This window comes from Paralichthys olivaceus, chromosome 9, assembly GCF_024713975.1.
Source record: "Paralichthys olivaceus isolate ysfri-2021 chromosome 9, ASM2471397v2, whole genome shotgun sequence".
In the NCBI taxonomy this organism is placed as follows: Eukaryota; Metazoa; Chordata; class Actinopteri; order Pleuronectiformes; family Paralichthyidae; genus Paralichthys; species Paralichthys olivaceus.
In genome coordinates this window covers 9752062-9765243 of record NC_091101.1, presented here as the reverse complement: position 1 = coordinate 9765243, position 13182 = coordinate 9752062, and the positions used below count along the sequence as shown (strand labels likewise).

General features: G+C 42.4%; 2 protein-coding genes across 2 annotated transcripts; one reads left to right on the top strand and one right to left on the bottom strand.

Annotated features, from left to right (window-relative positions):
- Window positions 1-153: 153 nt before the first annotated feature.
- On the top strand, window positions 154-8971 carry hmmr (hyaluronan-mediated motility receptor (RHAMM)). Its single transcript, XM_020085608.2, has 20 exons — window positions 154-311; window positions 550-648; window positions 759-844; window positions 949-1026; window positions 1184-1372; window positions 1486-1572; window positions 1699-1810; window positions 1904-1969; window positions 2759-2832; window positions 2922-2992; window positions 3080-3447; window positions 3551-3699; window positions 3787-4043; window positions 5364-5480; window positions 5597-5797; window positions 5882-6595; window positions 7024-7096; window positions 7856-8032; window positions 8145-8307; window positions 8442-8971. The coding sequence occupies exons 1-20, from the start codon at window positions 266-268 to the stop codon at window positions 8456-8458; spliced, it is 3144 nt and encodes a 1047-aa protein (XP_019941167.2). The 5' UTR covers window positions 154-265; the 3' UTR covers window positions 8459-8971.
- A 167-nt stretch (window positions 8972-9138) lies between these two features.
- insb (preproinsulin b) lies at window positions 9139-12053 on the bottom strand. Its single transcript, XM_020079646.2, has 3 exons — window positions 11609-12053; window positions 10111-10313; window positions 9139-9400 (listed from the first exon to the last, which is right to left on the bottom strand). The coding sequence occupies exons 2-3, from the start codon at window positions 10298-10300 to the stop codon at window positions 9255-9257; spliced, it is 336 nt and encodes a 111-aa protein (XP_019935205.2). The 5' UTR covers window positions 10301-10313; window positions 11609-12053; the 3' UTR covers window positions 9139-9254.
- Between the last annotated feature and the right edge of the window lie 1129 nt (window positions 12054-13182).

Here is a 13182-nt window from a genome sequence, read left to right as displayed (position 1 = left end):
CATATAATATATATAAATTATCAACGAATAAACTCAGGTACATTTTATGTCCTTGTTTTGAAGTCAGGTCTGTGTACGAGATGACGTAGGTGGAGGCGGGACAGCGTCACCGGAGACAGAATCCGTGGACGCCTATTGGCCACACGCACGTCAACGTACGTAGGACGTTATTTTGAAATTTCAGCGGTGAGGCGTCTGTTGTGGGTGACAGACGAGGATCTGTCCGTTCATTTCAAACCAGCATCAAACTCACACGGGCTTTACAATGTCGTTCTCCAGAGCCCCTTTGAAAAGGTTCAACGAGCACGTAGGTGAGTACCGTGAGGAAACCAGCAGCTAGTAGCATGTTGGCTAACTATCCCCCCTCAGGATAAGTAGCTCGTGTTAGCTGCTGGTACAACAGCTGCTAACGTTACGGACGGATATTCTTATCGTTACTCGGTTAAATAAAACAAGCTTACGTAGGTTAGATATGTCAAAGAGCCAGGAAGTGACATTGGTGTTTGTTTGATGCTAACTCGGCTAACATTGTGCTTGTTTTGGCCGAAGGTTGTGCTCCTCCGCCCGGTGCCTATGAGATTAAACCCGGGGACATGAAGGGAGCTGCGTCTTTCGAGAAATCTGATCGGTTCAGACCTCTCAAGGCGGGTGGGTAAATCTAACAAGCACAATTCAACAAGTGGAGAAAGCTAAATGAACACAGTATCATCTGACACACAGTGCTCTGCGCCTCATGTTTGCATTGTTCTTGGCTGCAGTCCCTGGGGATCTCCTGCCACCGCCATCGCCATCCAGGAATTCCCTGGTGTCACCTGTCCGCAGGACTATGTCGGTGGATGGTCTTGTAAGTTTTCTGTAACTTCCACGTGGAATAACACCACTCACATATCTCACATGCTGGGGCCTCTGTCATGAAATCATCTCTCTTTACGTCTTGTCAAATCTCAGGCTGAAGGGTCAAGTGTAAAGAAAGAGAAGAATGGCTTCTCCATGGAACGGAAACAGCAGAAACTCTTGGAGAAAGAGGTGCCTTTCATCCTCCTGTGTTTTTCGGTTACTATTATTGACATGTGTATATGAATTATGACTTCTTTCCTGTTGATCTGAAGAACTGCCAGATCAGCAGATGTTTACATTGTCCTTATTTCTGTTATGTCAAACCCTTTGCTTTGCATCCTCACAGATAAGGTCCCTGGTTCAGCAGCGAGGGGAGCAGGACCGCAAGCTGCTGACCCTTGAGGAGGAGTTTAAGAAGGTGGAGGCCAAGCTGCTGGCCATGGTCAGGGAGAAGACGGGCCTCTCTGCCAGTGTTGCTACGCTTGAAAGACAGCGAGTTGAGCTCAAGAAAATCAATGAGTTTCTTAAGAACAAGGTTCGGTTTTTGTAATTGAATGTGTTCAGAAATCCCGTCTTGGGTTCTAAAATAATTTTTGATATTTCTCAACAGTGTCCCACAACAAGTGTGACCAAGTATGTGTTTTTTAGGTTTCTGCTGACACTACAAAAAAAAGAATAAATTCACTGACAATGGAGTTGATGGAGGCCAGGAACACTCTGGATGTTAAAACTGAGGTATGACTTGTGTTCATGTTCCACCTTCATTACTCAATAAAATACTGAATTCATTATTTATTCATGGGTAAATATGAATCTGCTTTACTCGGAGCTGATCTAGACTGTATCTGTATGTGTTTCCAGGAGCTAAGTGTCCTGCAGATTAACACTGAAGGCCAATTGATGGTTCTAGAAACTGACCTGTCAGCTGTCAGGGCTACTGTTACAGCTCTAAAGGACAGAAACAAAGACCTGGGTAAGAATCTTGTACACATAGAGCTACCAGAGAGACAAATGTGTTTAACAGAATGTGTAGATTTACTAATCCAGGCTTCTTTTTTTTTAATAGAGGACCTCCATCAAGTAACAAAAGTCCAGAATAAAGAGCTAGAGACTGAGAATGCTAGGTTACATGGTAAGTTCTTCCTATGGTTTGTTTTTCCTTTGACACGATTCAAATCGACCACTCACTGTAAAAGAAATACATCCTTCAATTTATTTTGCTTAGCTGCCAGATTTTTCTTCCAGTATCCTGCATATAAAGTTGCATGTAAGTCCATAGTAATGTCCTTGATGTACAAAGCGCAAATGCCATTGTCGGACATGAACTCCAGAGAATGTCTGCAGAATTAGGTCCGGACTTTCTCTGGAGTTTTTTTTTTCAACATGAACAACACAGCGGCAGATTCTCCGCTCAGGCGTGTTCACAGGAACACAAGTCTCTGGAGTGGTTCATGTGAGGGGTGGTGCAGCAAACAGGCAGGACGTAATGTAGACATTTCACTGCAGAGATCATGTGTTTTGTAGCACATCAACACTGGCTTCAACATCAAAGCTCTCTTGACATCTTTGTCTAATGAAGACAATGTGAATGTCACTGCTTTTTCATCCTGAGGTATTTCTATTTTTATTTGGTGTCCACTCGCTTGCAATGAATCTCCTGCTGTATTCTCATATAGGGTCTTTCTGACTTTCTTGGGGTTTTTAATTTGGGGGCTGGACAGAAGAACTCCAGAGATAGTCTGTAGCCTCTCACTTGGACATTTGCGTTCTCACATACAGCCCCTCAGGAGAATGTCCAGAGGTTATCTGGAGTTCAGTGCATGTCTGAAAGGAGCTATGAAGGTTACAGTAAACATAATTCTTGCTTGTGTTTTGGGGTTTGCTTGCTTATTACCACCCACAATTCTCTGTTGTTTTCCAGCTGTGATACGGGAGTTGAAGGAGGAGATCCGAGTCTTGCAGGGATACCTGGATGTGGCAAATGACCAGATTCAGGTTTTTTTTTTTAAAGCCTATATGAGCAAATCATCCCAAAGTGGATATTCATTGTGAATTACAAAGTTTCTCTGTTTGTGTGTTTGTAGGATCTCCGCTTGACGCTTAAAGAAAAGACACAGGAGAACGCTGTCGCAGGTTCTCATCTGGAGGAAGTAAAGTAAGCAAATACTTAATGGTTTCTCCAAGAAAGTCAGATCTCAACTGTGCATCATCATCATGACACTTATTTGTTACTTCTCCACAGGCAACTCCAAACCAAACTGGAGCAGAGCGCAACTGAGCTTGGAACCACTCAAGATATGCTGAGACATAAAGAGGAGGAGGCATGTATATTCCAGCAAGAGCTGCAGGCGTCAAAGGACGCTTTATGGGAGGTGGAGAAGAGGCTGGAGAACCAGGAGCAGGAGCTCAAGTCTGCGCAAAAGTCAGTGGGCGACATGGAGGAGCAAATGAAACTGGCCAACCAAGAAGTTCACGACTCTCAAGCAACAGTTCGGCAGCAGGAGGCAGAGCTCGCCAGACTGAGGGAGGTGCTCAGACGGACGGAGAAGGAGCTGGACGAGAGAGTGGCTCATCTTGAACAGCGGTGTCTCTACTCGGAGGAAGAGAGAAGTGCGTTCACCAAGATCCCATTACTGTGTTGATTTAAATCGCCTAAATTAATTTACATGCATGTGATGTATTTTTTTGTATGAATTTTGTTGTTTGATTTTAGGCAAGACTCAGGAGGAGGGGCTGAGGAGGGTGCAGGAGTTAAAGACGGAGCTCAGCTTGCTACAGGAGGTTAAACGAGATGAGAAAAAGAAACAAATTCAGTTCCAGCAGGAACACAATGCTCTAACTGAGGAACTGGCAAAAGAAAAGGTTGTACAAACATTTTCTCTTCTGTGGCAAATTGATTTTAGATAAGTGCTGTGACACTAAAGCTTTAACTTACCTGTTTTCCCACAGGCACTTGTAGACTCGCTGTCTGTGCTGGTGGAGCAAGAGCGAGAGGAGTCGGAAGAGCGGTTGAGACAGTTGAAGGAGGAGATGGAGGAGGTGCTGGGAGAGCTTGCTATCTTGGAGGAGCAGGAGCAGAGTAGGCAAGAGGTAGCGGAGAAAGGTCAGGAGGCGGCGGAGAAAAGTCAGGAGGCCCTCCAGAGGCTTCAGAATGAAAACAGTGAGCTGGAGAGACAACTGAGTGATACTAGGGCACTGCTGGAGAGGTGAGCACCTAAAGGACAAGTGCACTGATAACTGTTCACAGAAAAGAAACAATGAAGGTGAAACTTTGTCCTCCAAATAGTTTAAGCTCAAGAATCCATATATACTTTATGTAAAGACGTCTTGCTCACTCCACCTACAATACAACACTTTTGTTGTGACTGCCTATGTTTCTATTTGGAGTCCTGAGCAGCTGGGAAACTGTCCCAGTATACACAAAGTTTAATGTGGAGAAAATATAATTGACAGGTTGGCAGTCCATCATAGGTTTGACACAGTCTGTCTATTTCTGTGTCTGAGCAATTTAAAGTTTGCAAGTCACCTCACTACCTCGTCTTTGGAATAAGGGGAACCAGGTTATATGGAGGGGAACATCTTCTCAGGGGTTTTATTAGAGAGCAAAGTAGAGACTGGTGGAGAGAAAAAAATAGGCTTGACACTCAACACATCTCTTGTGTCGAATTTGAACCGAGGTTGGCAGTCTTATGATGGGCAGCTGCAACTAACTGATTTCACAACAGAATATGTCAGTTTATTTGACAAGAGGTTCCCAGGCCTTTTTTGTCTGTCAAACCCACACAGCCCCGTCGTCTGACGGGGCTGTGTGAGCTCAGATATCTCTTCACTGATCATCATGCTGCATACCTGTTGCTGAAAATTTATTATTAACACTACTAAGTATAAATGCCAATAGATTCTGGTAAAGTTTGGAATTGTTTTACAACCATCTGCAGTGGCTGGAGCTGCCAGTATCAACTCTTTAACCATTACTGTGAACTAACTTCAACTGTTAATCCATTAGTTTTGGCTCAGTATGTCATTTCTTGTTTTGTTTTCTATATTTAGTTTTTATTTTTGTAATAATACTTTTTTTAAACTTTCATCTGTTTGTTTGTACCTTTTTAGCTTTCTATTTAAGCCATTTATCCAATACTTAAAACTATTTCTTCTGCTTGCTTGCTTAATTACTTATTGCGACATGTGATGATGACAGGTTCAAGTTTATGTGTAATCATATTTTGGCTGCATATTTTCATCCTTAACGAAAATATTTGGAAATATGTATTTAATTTTTAAACCAAATTTAGTTTGGTTTATTAGTGAGCTTCCCAGCCCAAAGGAGCTGCAGGAGTACTCTATGTGGTACAAGTACCTCTGGTTCTGGTAACTAATGTAGTAAATTTGTGAAAAATGCCAGTCACAATTTCTCAGTGTTCAAGATGATGCTAGAATCCTGTTTAGCTTTTAGAGAAGCAAAAAAACTGGGTCTTAAAATCACAAACCTACTTTTAACACATCAAATATGTGTTTGCCAATTTTAGTAAGAGCTGTGATTTGGCAGCTTTGAAAGAGGAGCATTTAGCTGCAATGCGACAACTCAAGGAAGCACACACAAACTCGCTGAACAAGATGGGAGACATTGTCACAGAGCTTGAAAGGTGAGCGCTGGAGTTCAGTTTCAGTATTTGTGGAACATCAGTGTGATTTGTGTTGGCATTTAGCTTAAGATTCTGTCAGTATGTATGTTTCTCAAAGCACTTGTCTGACTTTTCAGCACCAAAGATGCTCTGAGGGGAAAAGAGGAGAGACAGAAAGAACAAGAAGAGGAGGTGCAGAGAGTGACCCAGAAGATGAAGGAGGAGATGGACAAAGTGGTTAAAGGGAAGGAAGAGGAGATCAAGCGAGTGAAGGAGGGGCTGGAGGAATGCCAGGAGAGACAGTTAGCTGAAGAAACAGCCAGGGTGGAGAGTGCAAGGTAAGCTTTAAATTCACTTTTAGCCTGGGTTGGAATAACTGAACTTTTCCACCTTTTAAGTTTCTTTTTGCCTTGACTCGATAGAATGTTGCTGGAGGTGCAGACTCACCTGGCACAGAAAGCTGAGGAGATAAAGGCCATGGAGGCGAACCATGCAGACCTGATCAGTCAGCTGCAGCAGGAGCTACAGCTGCAGACAAAGAAGAGAGAAGAAGCTCTGGGGCAGCTCGAGGAACAGAGAGGTCAGAGTGTTACTCGGCTCCAAAATGAGAAGGGAAAGGCACAGAAACTACTAGAGGAGGTCAGCCTGGCAAAAGAGGAAATAATGGAACAGCTCCAACGAGAGAGAGAAGAGAGAGCTAAAACTCAGACAGCCCTTCAGGAGAATATGGGAGCAATGGAGGTTGAAAGGAAAGACCACCAGCAGGTCAGGTCAGAAGTGCTCAGACTACAGGCAGAGCTTGAGAGAGCAGACAAGGAAAAGAGGAGTCTTCTATCTCAAGTTCAGCTCAAAGAGCAGTCCAGGCTCGTTCTTGAAAATCAACTAAACATGGCAGAGCAGGACAGAAATCAGCTTCAATCTCGCCTAGATGATGTCAAACAAGAGTATGTGAGTTCCCAGACCCAATTAGATCTTACGGAGGCCCTGCAGCGCGAGCTGGAAGAACAGCGACAAGACAAATGGGCTCTGCAGGAGCAGGTGGAATTACTGTCTCAGGAGAAGGTTACACTGCAGTGGGACATGGAGGAGCAGCGACAGGAACTACAAAGAAAAATAACTGAAGTGCAGGAGAATAGGTATGTGTGTGTATTACCTCTTTAACTCCTGGCATTAAAAAGCTTTTGAGTGATTGGGTTGAGCTTGACCACGTGAAGGAACAGGTCTAAATGCACCCAAGACACATTGTGGACATATTTTCAATCTGATTGGCCCAACCACCTCTGGAGCTGGTTAGAGACGCCATGTGATCACATTGAACACATGTCTTCCATGCATCTGTGTAGTAAATTTGCATACAATAACTATGAGGGTGGATATAAGTTGATCTCATTGTGGACACTGGAGACCCTTATTGATACAAGTTGTAAATATAATAGTTTAAATTCAAAAATTGTATCCAGATATAATGCGGATACGAAAAACATTTTAATGCCAGGTATAAATGGAGTGTTTCATCTTTATTTGTTGATGTATTATTTGCTAATTTAAACTCTTCATTCCTAAGCTCCCCGAGTTCAGAGACAGAACACTGGAAGAACCAATATGAAGAGCTCTTTGCAAAAGTCAGGCCTTTCCAGGTCAGTAATTTCCACATCAATTAAATATCATGTCAAATCTCTACAAAAATAATGTGAATTGTGAAAGGTTAGAGATGATCCATTCCACTTACCTACGTATAAGGAACCTTTGGTGTCTTTCAGCTCATGTTTTTCATTTGACGAGACACAATTTCACTGTGTCTTATCTCACGTCTCTCCGGCTCCAGCACAGCACAGTTCACATAAAGCAAACTGATTAAATGCACTGTGCAATATAATATAAGCTCAGCACCAAACAGCAGACAAAATTAGCACTAAGCTGGTGACAAGGTGAAAAGGAATTACTGATAATAAAGATGGAAGACGTCTCCCAATAATGTCCTGGATTCTGGGGCTGTCATCTTGTGCTGGTGAGGTCATTTTGGAAGCATTTGGAATCCACGCAGTAGTGATTATGGAGAAAGTATCTGGGTCCTGGTGATACACCCGCCCAACCAATGGCAATCTCAGCTACCAATCATGACATCTTACCCCGTTTCTGTAGCATCATATAACTTATTGAAAACAAACTTATAAAAGTGGAAACTAGAACAAACGGTGTGATAAGAGCTACATGAAATACAGGCGCTGGTGAAGAGCTGTATTTTTTTCTCCTCAGATATGTTGGGTCTTGTATTTGTAGCCAGTGTTGTGTTTACAGGCTGTTGCACCGCCCCCAAGTGGTCAAAACAATGAATTCATGCAAGTTTAACCCAAATTTCTGACAAAGTTAAAACCATGATGTTGGTGTGCCCTCAGGAGCAGCTCAACGCATTCGCAGCAGAGCGAAATGCACTGCTCAATGAGAATGGGGTAAACCAGGAGGAGTTGAACAAATTGTCTGACGCATACGCTCGCCTGCTAGGCCACCAGAACCAGAAGCAGAAGATCAAACATGTGATGAAGCTGAAAGATGAGAATATCTCCCTTAAACAGGTAAAACACGAGATATGGGAGCAGCAATATCACACACTCACAGCTAAAGCACATGTACTTCATCCCCCTTCCACCTGACTGTGTGTACATGTATATGTGTGTGTATACTTAGGAGGTGTCTAAGCTTCGCTCCCAGGTGAGCCGGCAGAAGAGTGATCTGGAGCAGCTGAAGTCAAAGCTGCCCAGTGCTCCTCGACGCAGGTTTGATCCCTGCAAAGCTTTCCAACATGACAAGGAGAACAGGCACACTGAAGCCAATGAACCTCTTAAAGAAGGTAAGCAGTATGCTGACCTCTCATTGCAACTCCCTGAACCTTTGGCCATATGACAAGTAGCAGACAAAACTGTTCAGGAGCATTTTTAATTCATGATCATGTTATTTCACCTAATTCTGTGTTTGTTTTGTCAGGGAATCATTTTGCATAATGGAGCGCTTCTACAAAACAAGAACTGGGAACTAATTGGCTGACAAATTATGATTACTAAGGTTTGGACTTTTGAATACTTAACCAACCTCCTAACAAGTGTTATCTGCGTTCCCAAATGTCGATGCATTACAGCCTTTTGTACTCAGTTTGTTACATAATGAGCCTGAGGATTTATCTGTTTAGATTATGAAAAGAAATGTTAGTATGGGAGCAGTGTGTGAAAATAATGAGGACATAGATGAAGTCTGTAGTGCTTAGAAAAGCACTGTTGGCATAGAATTGTAATATGCATTTGCAAATTTTATCTTTGTAACTTTTTTAGAAATCTTATAGCAACAGAACTAATAACTACTTCAAGTGGAATAGCTCTTTATAAACCTTTCTTGTTTGTAAATAAAGACAGATTTTAATACTCTTCTTAAACAAAAGTGTTTCTGAGGTTTTTTTTACTTCCCATATATATATATATATATATATATATATATATAAATAAATAAAGCGGTACAAAGCCTTTGTTGCTGGTGTCTTCTTGGCCATGACTGTCCTCAGCCAGTAGAGTGCACTCTAGGACTGCAGCCGCAGGTTGTGGCACAGCAAAGGGCTATGGCAGCCCATCTTTCACCCACACTATATACCAGCTACAAAGAACACCAATTCACATCTTTGCAGATGCCTTGGGTTATGGGTCATGATGCTTTATTTCCTTCATTTGATAAGACATAGCCAGCAAGTATTTGGCCAGAAATTGAATTCAGGACATTTTCTATGAATGTTGCTCATCGTGGAGTTGCGAGTCAGTCGCAGTAGCCTTCAAGGTGGTAAATGCTGCATGGCTTATGGCAGCATTGCTCCACAATGCCTCGCTTCACCTTGGGCTCATTGCGACCAGCCAGAGCCCTCCACGGCCGCTTCTCTTGTCTGGCTCTTCTTGACAGGAACCCTTTGAAACGGAGAAAGTCTGCAGTTAGCTGTGTGTTAAATCGTGCTGCTGCTTCACAAACCCCTCTGATTCCTCAAACTACTATTTAGACTGTTCACACTTTAATGGAGACTTAATGACTATGTAATCTGATATCCACAATCCGTTTAGTCCTGTTAGTTTCCATTTCAAGAGGAGATATGACGGAGCGCCAACAGAGACATGTCATAGCTTACACCTTGGAAGTTAACTTCAAAACATCTAAGGAGTGTTTGAGGCAAACGATCAAAATAATGCATTTTGGGAATAACTTTCACTAAGGATTTCACAGGATTTGTGTTTATTGGATTTGTCACATTGTAGACGATGAAAGCAACAACGAGAAACCAAAAGTCTGGCTACACCACTGAATCAAAAGAGGCCGCAGAGAGGCTTTGCTCACTAATGATGGTTCGTACAAATACATAGTTTTAGTTCAGTAAAGTTTCCAGCATGCTGTCCCTCAACATTTTCCTCCAGCTAGCATCCAAATTGGCGTTCTTATTAGACAGTCTGAACTCTGAGCATGGTGCGCAGTGACCGCGGAGACAAAGCCAGCCTGAGGTCTTGGGGTGGGTGGTGTGCTGTTCCTTTCTAAACACCAACCATCAAGGGGACAATTACAACTTTTTTCTCAGAAGCCAAACAAAAAAAGACACGACTGTCTGTTACCAGAGAAAACACAGGCTTACCGAGCAGATGTTCCAGATCCCGTTTGTAAAGTCGGTTTGGACTGAAGAAAAATCCCCGTTCCCCACACACAAAGTAGAGGGCATCCACCAGGTGGGAGCCACACAGGTGCTGGGCGGGGGCTGATGACATCCCCCGAGAGTAGAGCACAAGCAGCAGCATCAAGGACACCGCACATGGTACCCTGGCCATAGGACAGAGACCTCTAGGGCAGAGCACAAAAAAGTAAAGTTCACATAAAATGGCACATTCAGTAATTTTTATTTAGTTTCAAAGGCAGAGTAGGATCAAATCCATCTATTAATAGTAAATCCCTCAGGGCCTGGTGGTTGAGGGGTAAAGGGTGAAGTGATGTTTTAATTTGATCTGATCTTTCTTGATGACACTCAAGCATTACAAGATCCCTATATTTCCGGATATAGATGTTTGCCGGTGTTCGCTATGATATTCCACCACAAAGCTCCAGGCCTTGAGAGTATAATAGCACAAAGACAACACTGAAGGCACGCAGCAATTCCCCAACTCAAAATAAGGGCTTTGAAGTGAGCTGAAAACTGAATAATTTATTCTTTCATTGAAAATCAAAGGCCAGGATGAAAAACTGCAGTTGAAACAAGGTCTGTAGAAAAGTCACAGGATGGTATCTGACTCAAATTCTCTAAATCTTGTGAAGCTGTGCGAGTCTGAGCAGGTAAAAAAAAAAGTGCCATTTAGAACAGGGATGAGTTCAGAAATGCTTCTTAATGACCTATGTGGTCATCAAGCCAGGCTTTGATGGGGCGATGTGGTAATTATACCTCTTCATTGTTCGGGTGACCCCCAAAACTCTGTTATCTGAGATGCCGGCCTCTTATAGCTGTATATCTACAAACAGCATTTTAAGGATCGGCAAGGTGCTACTTCACATTGATCTACTTCTGCTTCAGTTCTATCTCCTGGTGACCTTATTTTATCTCAACACCATCAGCTAAAAACTAGAAAACCTGCCTGTGTGTTAAAAAAGCATTGTGGGTACACTGTCAGTGGCTCCTCAAGGACAGCCCCCACCTCACTGTCCCACTTAGCAGCTAGCTCTCAAGAGTGGGAATGATGTGTCCAAGATTTGAGAATTATTATTTATGAAATCCTGTTTCTGATGGACATTCTGCTGGATTTGAAGTTCAGACCCAGTTTCAAGGTGAAAAATATATTTAGCAGTCATTTAGAAGCTATATAGACCTTTAGTAGACATCTTATAGTGTTCTACAGATTATTGGATTGAAAATGAATCATTTTAACAGTGTCTTTAACAATGCACCTGTGCCAGGCATTAGAACATTGGCAGAGCGCTCTATCTGGCCCGCCACTCCTCTATCCCTCTTGGGCGCATGCCAGGCTTCTTGGCACAGTCGATTGGTTGAATTAAAGAGCCCCGCTTGTGCTACTCTTTACTTTCACCCAGGTTATTGTACATAAATGTAAAAAAGTTGAAATCTTGAGGCAATGGAGAAACTTGCTTACCTGGGTTTGAGACCTTGGTGCAGCAGAGCAGCTTGTAGCCACAAATGTAGGCCTACAGGACTACACCGGTACAGAGAACATCTCCACTTGGCTACCTTTGCCCTTTATAACTCCCCACGTCCACCTGGCCTTTGTCACTCTCAGCGGAAAAAGCTGTGGTCCTCTCATTAACACACCGACCTGTAAGCACCCTGATCTGCTCTTGAGTGGCACTAAGTCATTTAACTGAGTGTATACCTAAAGCAGAGTTGGGATGAAGTTGAGAAGGCACCCTCAGTGATACCCATTTCAACCCCTGCTGGTTAGTGTCCTGACTGGCACCGATGACAGGCTAACAGACAAACACCATATGCCACGTCCTGATCAGATAGCGTAGCTTAGAGGCTTATTAGTGACCACTAGTGGTGCGTTTTAAGATGGAGCTTTGAGCACAAGTAATGCTCATTAAATCATTGGCCTGTCTGTCTATCCCTTCCCCTCTTCAAATGAGAAAGAAGCAGGTTTTGTTAGAAATTTTGCAAAATACTATAATAAATAAAACATGCACTTTAATATGGAAATACCTTTTTTTTTCATTATTTAGTGAAATGCCTTTAGTAGTGTAAAGACACAACAAAAAGTGTTATTGCGTGAGTCATCATGTGGTTATATTTCAGTTATGTTCTAAAATTGAAAGGATTTGTCATGTGATCAAATCATCTGTGTTGCCCTGAAATATGGCTATTTTCACTATAGCATTATTATTTACTTTAAACTAAACTAATATGTGATGAGTCAGTAGTGTTGTGTGCAAATCATTGTTATTTTTGTGAAGGAAGGTTGGTCTTCAGTCCTCACAGCCTTGCTTTATTACATAGGTTTTGACTTGCACATCATGAGCAGCAGCAGATGTCCTTCTGTAATGAGGGTGGGACAAATTTAGATGAGAGGTGACACACTATAATTTTATATCAACTGATGACTCAGTTGTCAAACTCTGAGGATGCTGCACAGCTGTGTGTAACCACCTCTTTGTCTCTGGGGTTTCATTTAACCTTTAGTGAATCCAGTAAAACTTCATCGTTTTTCCGATATTTTTTTACTGATTTCAAATTTGCACCGGCTGCATCATCGTGGTTACACAACCATAACTTGCAACTTTGGGGGGAGATAAACCAATTTTTCTTAAATGAACATGGAGCTTTAAATTTAATCGCTCTCAAGAGTTTGTTCTTAGAATTTAAGAGGCAGGAAATAAAGTTCCGTGTACACGAGTATCACAAGTGATGTCTAAAAATGTTTCACATCCTCCTTTTTACTGTCGAATGCAACATTGGATTTCCGGAGCTACATTTTCACCTTGGATACGATCCAGCGGACAATAAACACATTTTTAAATGACACATATTTCTGTTATTTGATATTTCTGTTAATTCCTCAGATTGGCAGAGCTGTCACATCCTATCAACTCCTGAAGCTCTCGCATCATGTTACCTTTACTCATGTCCTCGAAATATCACGTATGTAGATTTGCATTTACAAGCTGCTTTATCTTTCCTTTCTTATCACTGGAAATGCTGTGTGCACCTTTTGAT

Excerpts from the sequence above, each read along its gene's own strand:
- hmmr (XM_020085608.2), top strand. The coding sequence starts at position 266 with ATGTCGTTCTCCAGAGCCCCTTTGAAAAGGTTCAACGAGCACGTAG. Across the intron at positions 649-758 it reads GTTCAGACCTCTCAAGGCGG|TCCCTGGGGATCTCCTGCCA; the intron begins GTGGGTAAATCT and ends TCTTGGCTGCAG. Across the intron at positions 4,044-5,363 it reads ACTAGGGCACTGCTGGAGAG|TAAGAGCTGTGATTTGGCAG; the intron begins GTGAGCACCTAA and ends TGCCAATTTTAG.
- insb (XM_020079646.2), bottom strand. The coding sequence starts at position 10,300 with ATGGCCAGGGTACCATGTGCGGTGTCCTTGATGCTGCTGCTTGTGCTC. Across the intron at positions 9,401-10,110 it reads GGATCTGGAACATCTGCTCG|GGTTCCTGTCAAGAAGAGCC; the intron begins GTAAGCCTGTGT and ends TCCGTTTCAAAG.